Source organism: Vipera ursinii, assembly GCF_947247035.1.
Source record: "Vipera ursinii genome assembly, chromosome: 1".
In the NCBI taxonomy this organism is placed as follows: domain Eukaryota; kingdom Metazoa; phylum Chordata; class Lepidosauria; order Squamata; family Viperidae; genus Vipera; species Vipera ursinii.
The window spans coordinates 341,893,853-341,908,864 of record NC_139512.1 but is presented as its reverse complement, the minus strand read 5'-3'; the positions used below and the strand labels follow the sequence as shown (position 1 = coordinate 341,908,864).

Here is a 15,012-nt window from a genome sequence, read left to right as displayed (position 1 = left end):
AATTGGACAGAGCATTACCTTGGTGTTTTCCCTTATTTATTTCTCCTTTTTAAAAGCAACCATGAACATTTGGAGAAAATATCGTTCTTTCTTCCTCTCCCCTTTCCAGAATGAAATCTTCAATAGTGTTGGAAAAAGAACATTGGAGAGAGATAAACTAAAGTAAAACTGCAGAATATAAAATAATGAAATGGGTATGTGAAGAGAAACAGGGACACAGCTCACGGATCCAGGAGAAGAATTTATAGGACCTGAAGTGCAAAGTAAAACAAAGGTCTGGGCCATGAGATGTTTACTGAGATGGTCAGGCTATATGCAGTCCAACAATTCCCAAATTCAACTTTCCCAACTTAGCTAACGAGTAGGCTGGCTTGGTCGCTCAACAGTGAGAAACTGATGAAGCGGGCACAGCAGCGCCTGCATTTTCTGCGTCGCATGAGAAAAGCACATCTTCCTTCCCCTGTCCTGACCACCTTCTACAGGGGGATGATCGAGAGCATCCTGTCATGCAGCATCACCGTGTGGTTTGGAAGCATCATTGCTTCAGACAGGAAGGTGGTGCAGAGAGTGATGAGGATGGCCGAAAAGATCATTGGCAGTTCCCTCCCTCCCATCCAGGACATAGCACAGAAGCGTTGCTTGAGCAGGGTCCATAAGATTATCTGGGACACTACACATCCTCTTCACAACCTGTTTTTCTTGTTACCTTCTGGGAGGAGGGGGCTTCGTGGTATCCGTAGCAGAACATCCAGATTCAGCCATAGTTTCATTCCATACAGCATTAACCTTGTGAACTCTCAACCTTCCTCCTTCCATTATATATTCAAGATGGACAGTATTTAATATTTATTTATCATGTATATGTAGGGGTGTGGGTCTATACATATGTTGTATGTAGTATGTTTTAGGTGTGTGTCGTGTATGTGTCTCACTTTGAGAGCGGGCAACTAAATTTCATTTTTGATGTGTGCCGTTGTGCCCACAGTAAAAAAAAATGACAATAAAGGTTATCTTATCTTATCTTATCTTATCTTATCTTATCTTATCATCTTATCTAGTGTCCCTTCAGATGTATTAGAACTACAACTCCTACAATTCTCCCCGCCTTTGGGAACACTGACTGGACACTACTAAGAAATCCTTAAACCAGGAGTCAACAGCATCTACAAAAAGCACACCGTATCATGCTTCTTCTAATTTTTAAAAATTAAAAATGCCAAACTCTTACAAGATCTCATGTCTGAACAGAGACTTTTCGAGATTTGGCTATATCAGGTGAAAGTGGATACTGCAGCATTATTATTGTCATCACCAAGAGAGATCATCACCATCATGATCCTTGACCACCATCTAGTGGCACTGCAGATGCTGCAAAACCAACTTTTTCTTCCTGCTCCGAAGTAGTAAAAGAGGAATGTATCAATACTAATGGGAACAAACCAATATCAAAGTTTTATTTATTGATGATTATGAGGTAGAGTAGAACAGATCAACATGTGCAAATAAAAGGAAGAATATTGTCAAGTATTGAAGCCAACCAAAGAGCAAGTTATAGCAGGTTCGCATCCCACCAGGCTCAAGGTTGACTCAGCCTTCCATCCTTCCGAGGTAGGTAAAATGAGGACCCAGATTGTTGGGGGCAATTAAGCTGACTTTGTAATAATGCCGCTTGGGGGGGGGGTGCGAAAGCCCTAATAAGCAGGCATATACATAGAATGAAGGCTACTGCTAAGCTTGTAAGCCGCCCTGAGTCTTCGGAGAAGGGCGGGATATAAATGGAATTAAAATAAATAAATAAATAAATATACTATTTGAGTTACTAAAAATAATATTTTCCCTTTTTTCTCCCAACAACACAAAGAAGCAGTGATTTAAGCCAAAGAACTATAAAATCCTGTAAAGTGATGTCATTTGAACTGACTTGAGGTTGGTACCTTCCAGTTATAGCTGTCATCAAAAAGCTGCCCACTTTCATAACCCAAAATAGCTTAAAAGTACTTTTTGCTAGACTGGTCTTCTCAAACTGGATGCCTTGGAATTCCCTGACAGTAAAAACTTTTCATAGCAATGGCTCAGAATGATGGGAGCTAGGTCTCAATACACCTGGAGCACTCCTGATGAAAAAAGAAAGCAAAAAAAAGCTTCATGAAGAAAATATCTGAAAAAACAGGTTGACCCAGGGTTAAAGGTAAAGGTTCCCCCGCACGTGTGTGCTAGTAGTTTCCGACTCTAAGGGCCGGTGCTCATCTCCGTTTCAAAGCCGAAGAGCCAGCGCTTGTCTGAGGACGTCTCCATGGTCATGTGGCCGGCATTACTAGACGCCAAAGGCGCACGGAACGCTGTTACCTTCCCACCGTAGTGGTCCCTATTTTTCTACTTGCATTTTTACATGCTTTCGAACTGCTAGGTTGGCAGAAGCTGGGACGAGTAACAGGCGCTCACTCTGTTACGTGGCACTCGGGATTCAACCCGCCAAACTGCCGACCTTCTGATCAACCCAGGGTTAGGAAGATAGAAAATAATATTGATGTTTTTGGATGGTTGGAGGAGATTCCTGAGAATACCACGGACAGCCAAGAAAACCAACAAATGAATCCGGAATTCTCATTTGAGGCACAAATGACAGGCTCAAATTATCCGACTTCAGGTATCTATTATATTGCCCCCAGATTGTTGGGGGCAATTAAGCTGACTTTGTAATAATGCCGCTTGGGTGTGTGTGTGAAAGCCCTAATAAGCAGGCATATACATAGAATGAAGGCTACTGCTAAGCTTGTAAGCCGCCCTGAGTCTTCGGAGAAGGGCGGGATATAAATGGAATAAAAATAAAAATAAAAAATAAATTATCCGACTTCAAATATCTATTCCCTTGAGAAATCCATAATGGGGGGAAAGGTGGAAGGAAGAAGACAATAGGATGACCAACAGCACAATGCCTCACTGGAAGATCTAGAAGACTAGGTTAGGAACATTGTGCAAAAAAAAAATATCTATCTATGTGGTGGCTAAGAATCAACACTAACTTCAAAATAATCATCAAAGCACATCATCATATTCACCAGCGGTTTACCCCTAACAGTAGTTTTTCACCATTATCTAGGTTCTGCTTCCCTCTGCTGTTAGTAATTTGGAGCTGCAGCTTAAAGTTTTGCAACAGGTTCTGTAAAGCATTCTGCTTCACAAAAGTTTGTTTCACCCCTTTGGGAAGAGCTAATCTGGAAATTGATGAAGATGACAGCTAAGGACTAACTTTGCAGACCAAAGGCCATGAAGCTGAAGTGGCCAAGCAGATCTGGTGAGAAATCCACAAGTAGCAGGACCAAAAGCTAAAAATTAAATACATTTGAATTCTTGAAAGGATCTAACATAGGAGAGGAAGATCTCTTCTCTAAACTGTTCCAAAATACAGTTCATAGAATAATGAATTTAATTTATAGGAAGATAGATTCTAGTTAAATATGAAACTTCCTAACGCTAAGGGCAATTTGAAACCAGAACCAATTGCCCAGAGAAATGATAGGTTATATTTAAAAATTTGTGTGTGGGGGGGGGGAAGCGGGGTTCAGGGAGACACTGAACACCTCTCTGGAAGTTTTAATTTGGATTCCAGCACTAAGGAGGGGGTTGGATTTGATGGCTAAACTATTAGCTTCCTAGGGTTCTATCAAATCTGGAACTTCCATTTTGGTAATGCAACAGTCTTCATGAATCAACAATGTCAACATTGGTCTTAGTCTTTCAATACTTCTGTATTCTGATGTCAGCTGCCTTCAATATTCAAATAAAAATAAAAAGGTCAGAATAAATTAAATAAATAAAATAGGTTAAATAAATGTGAATAAATAAACGAGTATATAGAAAACAATTTGCCTAATCCCTTTTCAGAATTGCTTATGCAAAGTTTCATGGATATATTCAGGACTGGCCCAAATATTAGGCAAACCAGAGCAACTTCAGCCTCATTAGACAGATCAGGCCAAGAAATCACAGGAAGGTTAAGCCTACCTTTGTTGAGATTGGCTACAGTAAACAAATCATGCAGGTCTGATTGTGCTGGACCTTCTCCTCCTCCTTATGGTTCAGTGAATTACGCCCCTTTTGCCTAGGCAACAGAACTTGCATATCTCAAGCAAGGTCATCTTCCTTACTCTCTAATCTCAAGTGGTAGACATGGACAGACAGTGAGTATGGGCAATTTCTATCTTCCTAATCTGCAGCAAAGGCTTTATTGCACTTAAGGTAATGTTTGTGGCTTTCTAGAATAACTTGCCACCCTAGACAACTGCCCGAGCCATGTTGCTCTGAGATGATCCTTCTGGAGACGCCTTGGGAGGTGGCTATCATATGCACCTGCACAGGCAGCCATTCTGGAAGACTCACAAAGTGTGCTTCAGAGAGAGCTCTCAGAGGCCAGCTCCGTGCTGATCTAGAGGATAAAAGTGGTCTTCCGGTTGATGGAAGGGGCAAATGAGAGGAAAAAGGGGAATCATCACATGTCCTCCTCCCACCCATGCGGTCTCTCCAGTCACCTTTAAGGCATATCTTACAACTACAATCATATTTTTTTTTGTATTTGTCCTGAATGACCGATATTGAAGTCAGTATATTACATAGTCTCCATCTCGGCCGCTCTCTCTCTTTCTCTCACCGTCATATTTTTTTTTACCACCCTTCAGTCACAAGGGTTGGGAACATGTTGCCCTCAAGACAGCCTTGAAACCCAGATTGTTTATTAATTAATGTATTAATCAAATGTATATAGCTTCCCATCTGCCAAAAGAACTCTGAACAGCAAACAACGATAAAAATAAAATGCAAATTTATAGTTAAGAATAAATAGACCGAAGCTCCTAAAAAAAATTTCCATTTTAACATCCAAGCATACCCACGTTTCTTTCAGTCAGTGGGCAGCATGACAGGCATTCTAGCCCAACATTTTTAGGATGGCCACTGTCCCCTCCCCCATGGTTTTCTTTCCTTGCCCTTCTAAACAGTCCTGAACATTTATTGTTTTTCCAACGGGGATCACTTTTATCCAATCACTTGATCATTTTAGCTCCTCTATTCAACACTTCTTTTTCACTTCAGAAACCACTGGGATGGCATTTCTTTTTGGAAAGAGAAGGCTTGGAAGAGAGTTTATTCAAGGTACCATGATGCAGAGCAATATTTTTCAACCTTGGCAACTTTTAAGATGTGTGGACTTCAACTCCCAGAATTCCCCAGCTGTCCACACATCTTAAAGTTGCCAAGGTTGAAAAACACTGATGTAGAGAGTAAGAAGGATGACCTTGAGCCTGGCTACACATCTTGCGTATCTCCATCAAGGTCCTCTTGCTTACTCTCTGCACAGAGCTCACGTGCTTGCCCTTTCTCTAGGTTCAGGTCACACATAGAGGAAGAGGGGGGAAAATCAAAAGAAGGATACTCTTCCATCTCTTCACTCTTGTTGTGCTTGCAGAAACTCAGAGAAGAGAGGATTGTTGGAAGTAAGAGGGATGGCATAAAACAGGATGGTAGGGAAATGTCAGAATGGTCAATAATAACAAGAACTTCAACATATGCCCATCAACAACTACCTATGTGGCCATCCCTCGTTCAACAATTTGTTTTTTGCAATAGTTTGTTATATGTATTTGTTTCTTTGTAATTATTTACCGTATGTAGCTCCTGTTTTTTTTTATTCAGGAGCTCAAGACACTTCCTCCTCCTTCTGTTTCAGCAACCTTGTGAGGGAGGTTGAGTTGACAGTGAGGAACTGGTACCAAGGAGATTCCATGGCTGAGGAGGGGCTTAAACCTGGGTCCTCCCCCCTCCTAGTTCAGGACTTTCACCAGTATTCCTCAACAGCTCTTTATGTGCATATACAGTTTACTGGGTACGCATTTCTTTTTCAAACCATGTGTAGACCTACTTTCTTTTTCACCATTGGGCTGCAGTGAGTAAAGAACTCCTTGTTGAAATGTTAATGGGAAATTTGGAGATGCTGGAGGTCCCGGTGGCCCTGGTGGTCCAGGAATCCCTGTCTCACCAGGATATCCTCTAGGTCCTGGAGGTCCAAGTTGTCCTAGAATTCAGAGCAAAGAAAGAGTCACGATTCCTCAGAGCACTGGAAGTGCATTGGTTTTGCTGAGGATTAAGCTGAGCCTTAAGGCATCTGTCACGGAGCCTGTTCCTTAATGCAAAAAATCTTGCTTGAAATATGTGAAACATTGATAAAGGACAACTTTCTGTCACAGCTAAGGCATGGCCAAGCATGAGTCATTTCCCCCCAACCCCAGTCTATCAAACCACTTCCTCCCAACATTGGATTATCAAGCATAAATATTTTGCATGCCAATTTCTAGACATTGGTGGAGAAAGTCCTGGCTGTGAGGAGACCAGAGCAAAAGAAGATTAGTGCATCCAATTGAGCTACAAAGCAACTAAGAACCAAGGAATAAGCCAGTTTGTAAAAAAAAAAAGTCTAAATCGTAGAGGAAAGTATACCAACTTGAGGAGAATGGGCTGCTCAAGTGAGCTTCAATTTGAAGAGGAACTTTTCTTAGTCCTCTCCAAAAAGACTGAATGGCTGGCCTGGATGGGGAAGCATCCTCACTCCAGCATAGAAGGTTGCAAAGAACTATACAGGTAATTCTTGATTTACAATCTTTTGTCTTTAATGAACATTTGCGGTCTCAAAAGAGGTGCTTTTCAGCCCACAGAGCACTTCTAGCCATTGTAAAAAGCTGTACTGCTCCCCCACCAGTCACATGACCACATTTTGGGTGCTTGGCAACTTGTTTGCATTCACATCTGGTTGCCATGTGCCCTCTTATCATGCAAGGAGGCAAAATCCTCCCTTATGCTGGAGGAATGGACTTCAAAGCTGGCAAAAATATTAGCAGAGAGAGGGAAGGCACATTCAAATTTGCAAGATTACTATTACTATAACCCTATAATAAAAGTATTTTTAATATTTATAACTTTGTTTACCAAGTCTGGTCTACCTTGAAGAGATGACATCAATCTTGCAAGTCTGAAAGCAGCTCCCCCTTCCTATCTTTATCTACAAGAGAATTAGGGCGGATCAAGCCTAAGACCTTTTCTCAAATTACATTTCTGCTTTGGATTCAAATCTCTCTTATCTGACAGTTGGCTTGGTTGAAACTCTTCCTCTTATTCCTCAAGTTTATTCTCACAGCTCATTACACTTCTCCTGCTTAGCTCTCTAGGTGATGGAGGAACATCCTGTTTCATGCTTATTCCCTGCTTATTCCTCTTCTGAGCTGATATGGTCAAAAACCCCTTAGTGAGATTGTCCTGTCCCACTGCCCCTTCACCCTTCACTGCCTACCAAAGTAGAAAACACTCCATCCTTGAAAAAAAAAAGTAATGACTGGTTCTGAACTGTTCAGAATGAGCTTGGATGAGCTAAGACCTAGAAGCCCTGGTCACTGGAATTGCAAAAATTGCATATGAGGTATACTCATGAATTTCTCCCTACATTCTAGTTGTTTAGACTGTGAAGTCTAAACAACTGGAATATACCAAGGAAGAAGATGCCATATGATACCTCTCAAATTTGGGGAAATGTTTTCTATCCAATTTCTAGGCATACCTATGCTGTTACATATCTGGAGACAAGTCAACTGATGAGTTAGCATGTTTATTTACATGGCACCATTTTTCTACAACCTATTGTTGTCCAGATACAACTTCCACCTTCCCAGGCCAGTCATCATAGTCTAAAAACCAAGGGAAACTTTCACATGTAATAGAATTGCTTACATCCCAATAGATTAGAAATATGATTCAAAGTAATGTTAAAAGTGATTAGTGGCTTTCCCCCCCCCACTACTATCACATGTATTGAATGCTATGCAGATGTTAAGCACAAAAATGTTCTCAAAAATAAAACATACTACTACTACTGATGAGAAATTGTTGCCTTTGATGATGCATGTGATGTTCATTAATAAAATGAGGACCTATGACAAATCATATAACAGTTCTTAAATGGAATAAATTACAGAGACCTGTTTTTAAGTTTTGGAAACAAATTGCTTCAATATCATTGGGATTAGAAAGGATAGCCAAGAAGAAAACTCAATTCAGCCATCAAGACTGAAGATTTGTGTTTGAGTGTGCTGGGCTCCAAGTCCTAGCAGTCCTTTCCTGTAATCTAAATCACTGTGCTGATGAGGACTATGGGAATATGGTTCATCTGGAAGCTGCAGAATTGCCACGTAACATGTAGCCCAACTTCAAGTATCTTCATGAAATCTGCCAACTCAGGCTCCATATTGTCCTCCCATAAGTATAGCTGTTTCTCTCTTCCACTTACCTGGTGGTCCAGCTGGTCCTCTTTCACCAATCTCCCCCTTTTCCCCCTTTGGGCCTTGCAGTCCTGGTCTCCCAGTTGGCCCTGGAAGCCCTAAAAATATAAGCATAAACACTTTGGTTCAAAAGATAAGCAACAGTGTCAAACAACAGGAGTCAGTTAATGTATATTTTTCATGTTGTCGCAGTGGTTAGAATGCAATACTGCAGACTAATTCTGCTGACTGCCAGGGCTTCAAACCTCACGGTGTAGGTGGTGTAGGGTTCCTGCTTGAGCAGAGGGTTAGACTAAAAGACTTCCAAGGTCCCTTCCAATTATTATTATTATTATTATTATTATTATTAGTAGTAGTAGTAGTAGTAGTAGTAGTAGTGGTAGTAGTAGTAGTAGTAGTAGTATATGCTGATTATGTAAAACCGCTTAGATAGGACTGTAAAGCACTGAGAAGCAGTACAGAAGTTCAAGTGCTATTGCAATGTTTACAAATATAGTTATGTGTCTATATGTATCTTTATTACAGTAAAAAAATTGAATGAGAAAGCAAAATTTAAATACGATTCGCCTAACTAAGCAGTCTAACTATAAGATATTCATTAATAGGAAACTGCTCATAACATATCAAGAATAATAATTCACACCTTCCTAATTGATTCAGAAGCTGTGTTCTTAATTGATAAGCACTGCCAAAAATTCAGCTGCAGCAGGGATCTCCTTGAAATTTCTGTCACAAAATAAACATTTTACATATTCAGCATGAGATCTGCCTACAACTATTTTTAATAAGACCCAGATCAAGACTAAGATAAGCCTCTTTCTCCCACCACTCTCAAATAATTACAATGGGTCCAACACATATTTGAGTCTGAGAGATAATATGAGAAAAGAGGAAAAGCTTGAAAAAGTTGGCTATGTTTGGCATGGAGAAGACAAGACTGGAGGAAGACATGATGGCTGTCTTCAAGTATTTGGAGGTTATAATAATAATAATATTAATAATAAAGTTGGAAGAGACCTTAGAGGTCATCTAGTTCAACCCCCTGCTCAGGCAGGAAACCCTATACCATGTCAGACAAATGGCTGTCCAGTCTCTTCTTACAAACTTCCAGTGTTGGAACATTCACTGCTTCTGGAGGCAGGTTGTTCCACTGGTTAATTGCTCTAACTGTCAGGAAATTTCTCCTTAGTTCTAGGTTGCTTCTCTCTTTGGTTAGTTTCCATCTGTTGTTTCTTGTCCTGCCTTCAGCTGCTTTGGAGAATAGCTTGACTCACTCTTCTTTGTGGCAGCCCCTGAGATATTGGAACACTGCTATCATGTCCCCCCTCATCCTTCTCTTCATTAGACTAGACATTCCCAATTCCAGCAACTGTTTCTTATATGTTTTAGCCTTCATCTTTGCTGCTCTTCTCTGTACGCTTTCTAGAGCCTCAACATCTTTCTTACATCGTGGTGACCAAAACTGGATGCAGTATTCCAAGTGTGGCCTTACCAAGGCATTGTAAAGTGGTATTAATATTTCACATGATCTTGATTCTATCTCTCTGTTAATGCAGCCTAGCACTGTGTTGGCTTTTTTGGCAGCGTCAGCACACTGTTGGCTCATATTTAAGTGATTGTCCACTAGGACTCCAAGATCCCTCTCACAGTTACTACTATTGAGCAAGGTACCACCTGTACTATACCTGTACATTTGGTTTTTCTTGCCTAAACGTAGAACCTTACTTTTTTCACCATTGATTTTCATTTTGTTAGATAGTGCCCAGTGTTCAAGTCAGTCCAGATCCTCCTGTATCTTAAGCCTATCTTCTGGAGTGTTGGCTATTCCTGCCAGCTTGGAGTCATCTGCAAATTTGATGAGTTCCCCATCTATCCCCTCATCCAAATCATTGATGAAGATGTTGAAGAGCACTGGGCCCAGAACAGAGCCCTGGGGCACCCCACTATACACTTCCCTCCATGTAGATGCAGTTCCATTGAGGACCACATGCAGAGTACGGCCAGTCAGCCAGCTACAAAACCATCTGGTGGTGATGCTGTCTAACCCACATTTTTCTATCTTATCAAGTAGTAGGTTGTGATCTACTTTATCAAATGCCTTACTGAAGTCCAAATAAATTATATCCACAGCATTCCTTTGGTCCACTAATTTTGTCACTTGGTCACAGAATGCAATAAGATTTGTCTGGCATGATCTGTTTTCGACAAAGCCATTTTGGCTTTTAGTAAAGACTTCATTTGCCTCTAGGTGTTCGCTGATTCATTGTTTTATTATCTTTTCCAGAATCATGCCAGGTATTGAGGTCAGGCTGATAGGTCTGTAGTTTGCTGGATCTATTTTTTTCCCTTTTTTGAAGATGGGAACTACATTGGCTCTTTTCCAGTCCTCTGGTAGTTCCCCAGTGCTCCAGGATCTTTGAAAAATATAGTTCAGTGGTTCTGAGATCACATCTGCCAATTCCTTGAGATCCTTGGGGTGTAATCCATCTGGTCCTGGTGATTTGAACTCATCTAGGCTGGATGAGTTCTAAAGGAGATCAACCCTGACTGCTCTTTAGAAGGCCAGATCCTGAAGTTGAAACTCAAATAGTTTGGTCACCTAATGAGAAGGAAAGACTCACTGGAGAAGAGCCTAATGCTGGGAAAGATTGAGGGCAAGAGAAGAAGGAGACGACAGAGAATGAGGTGGCTAGATGGAGTCACTGAAGCAGTAGGCGTGAGCTTAAATGGACTCCAGAAGATGGTAGAGGACAGGAATGCCTGGAGGAACGTTGTCCATGGGGTCGCGATGGGTCGGACACGACTTCACAGCTAACAACCACCACAGGCTGGACAGGTGCTCACTTACCATTTTCTTGCCTATCTTAACTTGTGTTTCTAATCTGTTTTTTATGGTACTGTTTTTGATAGGTTGGACTGTTTCTTCTCTTTGTGTAAAGACAGATGCAAAAAATGAGTTAAATACTTCTGCTTTCTCCCTGTTGCTTGTCACCTTCTTGCCATTTTCCCCCACTAATGAACCAATCATTTCCTTAACTTTTTTCTTGTTTTTTACATGTTGAAAGAAGCTTTTTTTGTTATTTTTTACTTTGGTCGCAAGCCTTAGTTCATTTTGAGCGTTAGCTTTCCTCACTTTGTCTTTGCAGGCATGGGCTATTTGCTGATATTCTGCCTTAGTTATGTTTTCCTCTTTCCACTTTTTATACTTGTCCTTTTTATCTTTCAATTTATCAGAGAGTTCTTTATGAAGCCATGTTGGTTTCTTTTGAGAGCTGTTATTTTTCTTCTTTGTTGGTATTGTACTAGACGGGGCTTTTATTATCTCACTTTTCAAAATTTTCTTGAGTTGTTTTCCCCTTGAGGATTCTCATCCATGGAATCCTTCCCAAGCTCTCTCTAAGTTTATTGAAATTAGCTCTCTTAAAGTCCAAGACTCTAGTTTGACTGTGTTCTATTGCTTGTGCTTCCAGAATGTTGAATTCCAATATTGCACGATCACTTCCCCCCCGAGGTTCCTGTGGCTTCAACACCTTCTATCATTTCATCTCTGTTAGTGAGGATCAGATCCAATATGGCTAATTCCCTAGTTCCCTTCTCTACTTTTTGGGAGACAAAGTTGTCTGCTTGGTTTGCCAGGAATCTGTTTGATCTTCCACTTAGTGCAGAGTTTGTCTCCCAGTTGATGTCAGGGTAATTAAAGTCCCCCATTACTATTGTGATGTGCTTCCTAAATACCTTAGTTAGCTGACTAGCAAAAACGCCATCTATTTCCTCTGTTTGGTTGGGTGGCCTATAGTATACATCTATGGCAATGTATTTTTCCCCCTTTTATATTGACCCAAATGCATTCAAGACAGTTTTTATCATTGTTGTGCTCTATTTGTGTAGAGATATAGTTATTTCTTATATAGAGAGCAACTCCATCTCCTCTTTTGTTTGGTTTGTTTCTTTTAAATAATTTAAATCCCTCTAGCTATGTGTTCCATTTGTGGGTTCATCCCACCATGTTTCTGTAACGGCAACAATATCATATCTGCCCTCATTTACCTGAATTTCTAGTTCACCCTGCTTGCTGTTCATACTCTGTGCATTGGTGTATAGACATTTAAGTCCTTTATGACTGACCCTGTGTTTACTTTCTACATAACCTGTGTGCTGCCTGAGTTCCCCTATTTTCTTACCACCTGTTTGGTTAGTGCACTTTGTGTGGCACTCGCTATTAAAAGCTTGATTTTGCTTGACAGCAAGGTTGATATTCTTGTCCACAAACATATCTATTGTCAAGTTTCCGACGTATGGGCTTTTCAAGTGACTCTGAGGCATTGCTTACCTTAAAAGTCCTTTATTAGCCTAATACACCAGCAAATCCTTGCTCGAAGGAAGCTGGAATCTGAAACCTCCGCCCCTTGCACAATATATTAAAACACAATTCTCCACCTTTCTAATTTTGTCATTAATCATATTCTCCAATTAATTTAAAGAATCAGTTTCCCTTCCGTTAAAACCGCCAAGGCCTTATCTTCTTTAGTTAGAGATGGCCTTGAAAGTGCAATCCTACTCATCCCCCCTCCAAACCTTAAACTAAATCTCTTAAAGCAATACACAAGTTTAACATATGAAATGGCTACTTCTTCATCTCTTGTCAAGCAATAACATTTGATGTTAGCAGCATTGACATCTATGTTACATGCACTGATAACTCTATAATTTTTAGATTGCCAGGGACAGGGATGTTTAGTTTAAATTGACAGGTAGAAGCTGACAGGTAGAAGATGAGACAGACATTTTAAGAGTCCTTCTGGAAGACAGGACATAATAGGTTTAAATTACAAAAAAAGTACATGTTGGTTGCATATTGAGAAAACATTCCTAAAGATATGGGATATTCAAAAATAGACCAACCATTTGGAATTTTTCTTCCTTCGCTGGAAGTGCTTAAACTGAACCTGAATGACTCCATCGAGGTACTATAGTAAATAGATTCCTGAACTGGATAGGACTGGATTACACGAGGCTTAAAGCCACTTCAAATTCTGTGATTCCCAGAACAAAAAGTAAATCAGACCTTGCTAGTAGCTATGTATACAAAACATGCTTAACCAAGTTACTCAAAACCTTAGTGGCTCCATTTACATAGCAACTAAGGCAACCATGGCAAATAACTAAGGTGATTTTTTATTTAAGAGTTTGGTTTAGTGCAGGGGTAAGCAACCATGGCTCTTTTATGACTCGCTACGCTGACTCAGGAATTCTGGGAGTTGAAGTCCATGAGTCATAAAAGAGCCAAGGTTGCCTACCCCTGGTTTAGTGGATAGAGAGCTAAGCACATTGTATGATCCCAGCCAGTTTATGGTTCATAAAATGAGTAAATTCCATTACTAGTTAAGTACATTGAGCAACTATATGTAGCTATTTCTCAACCCAGTGTCTTTCAAATACATTGAAAAAGCGTAGATGGTCTGATTATTGTTAAGAAGTTAAGACATGACTTAGCTGATGCCTGTTCCAAACTAAATTTATTCTGTGAAGAATAAGTGAGGCCAATAAATCCCACACAGTCTGTTTCTCCACGGATATAATGGATATTTGTTATATACAATAATAATCAGTGATCTCAGGCATGACAAAACTAAAGGAATGCCCGTATGCCATTAATTAATGCTTTGCTAAATTAAAAAAAGGTTGCACTTAAAAATAATATTTGCAGATCAAATAATTACAATACTTTGAACAAGTAATATAATTTGCAGTGGGGAAATTAAACTTTCCTTCCTCGTTCATTTTCCCCCTGTAACCTCTCTCCCCCCACCCTCACAGTTACCTCCATCCTGAAATCCCATTTCTCTTGCCCTGTTTCCACATGTAGCCACCTTAATCATCCTTGAATCCTTTTCCCCAGAGAACTCCTGTTTTTCTACTCTTTTCTTTCTGCACTGCCTTCCCTGGAACATTTCTCCCCAAGACCATTTTTCACTCAATTAATTTTACACCTTCTCTTCCCTTTTCCAGCCTTTCCCTGTCACTCAGGCAATCTTCTTCTACCAGAGGATGGGAAGAGAGAGCAAGTGCTATTACATATATCATAAGAAATTACCACTAACATCCTAACATCATTATTACTGGTGGAAGGAAAGCTTGAAAAAAAGACTTCCTCAGTCTTTGATCACTCATTTCCTAAGCATATTCATTTGTGTGTGTGTGTGTGTGTGAGAGAGAGAGAGAGAGAGAGAGAGAGAGAGAGAGAGAGAGAGAGAGAGAAGTAGGGAAGTGATGGCCATATACTTGCAACCTATCCATTACTATTTCAACCAAGGGAAACTAGTAAAAGAGGTCAAGTAGCACTGTTCATTTTGATAAAAGCAGCATCACATCTTTTATGATGACATCATAATGATATCATGCTCATGATGTTATGCAGAAGTCCAAAAGGAGCAGCGTGAACTGCTTTCATCATTTTGATAAAAGTGGCTGTAATTGTGGAAACCCATGTCTCTAGACATTCTGGATTAGTGAATACTGGGAACATCTTATTTGCAGAGCTGACTGCATAGGTCAGGGGTGTCAAACTGCTGGCCTCGGGGCCAGATGCGTCATGCCAAAACTGTGCCCACCCCATTGCTGGCAATGGAACAAAAAGTCACAATACGTTGCAACACATCACATGATGTTGCGAGTTTGAGACCCCTGGCATAGG

At 40.4% G+C, this 15,012-nt stretch overlaps 1 protein-coding gene across 1 annotated transcript in view; it reads right to left on the bottom strand.

Annotated features, from left to right (window-relative positions):
* COL26A1 (collagen type XXVI alpha 1 chain) overlaps positions 1-15,012 on the bottom strand; it is a gene marked incomplete at both ends in the record, with an annotated part of 188,679 nt that overhangs the window by 20,410 nt on the left and 153,257 nt on the right. Inside the window, 2 exons of the mRNA XM_083357935.1 lie at positions 5,915-6,067; positions 8,327-8,416. Of these exons, the coding sequence (XP_083214061.1) occupies positions 5,915-6,067; positions 8,327-8,416 (243 nt within the window). The remainder of the gene's footprint in view (positions 1-5,914; positions 6,068-8,326; positions 8,417-15,012) is intronic.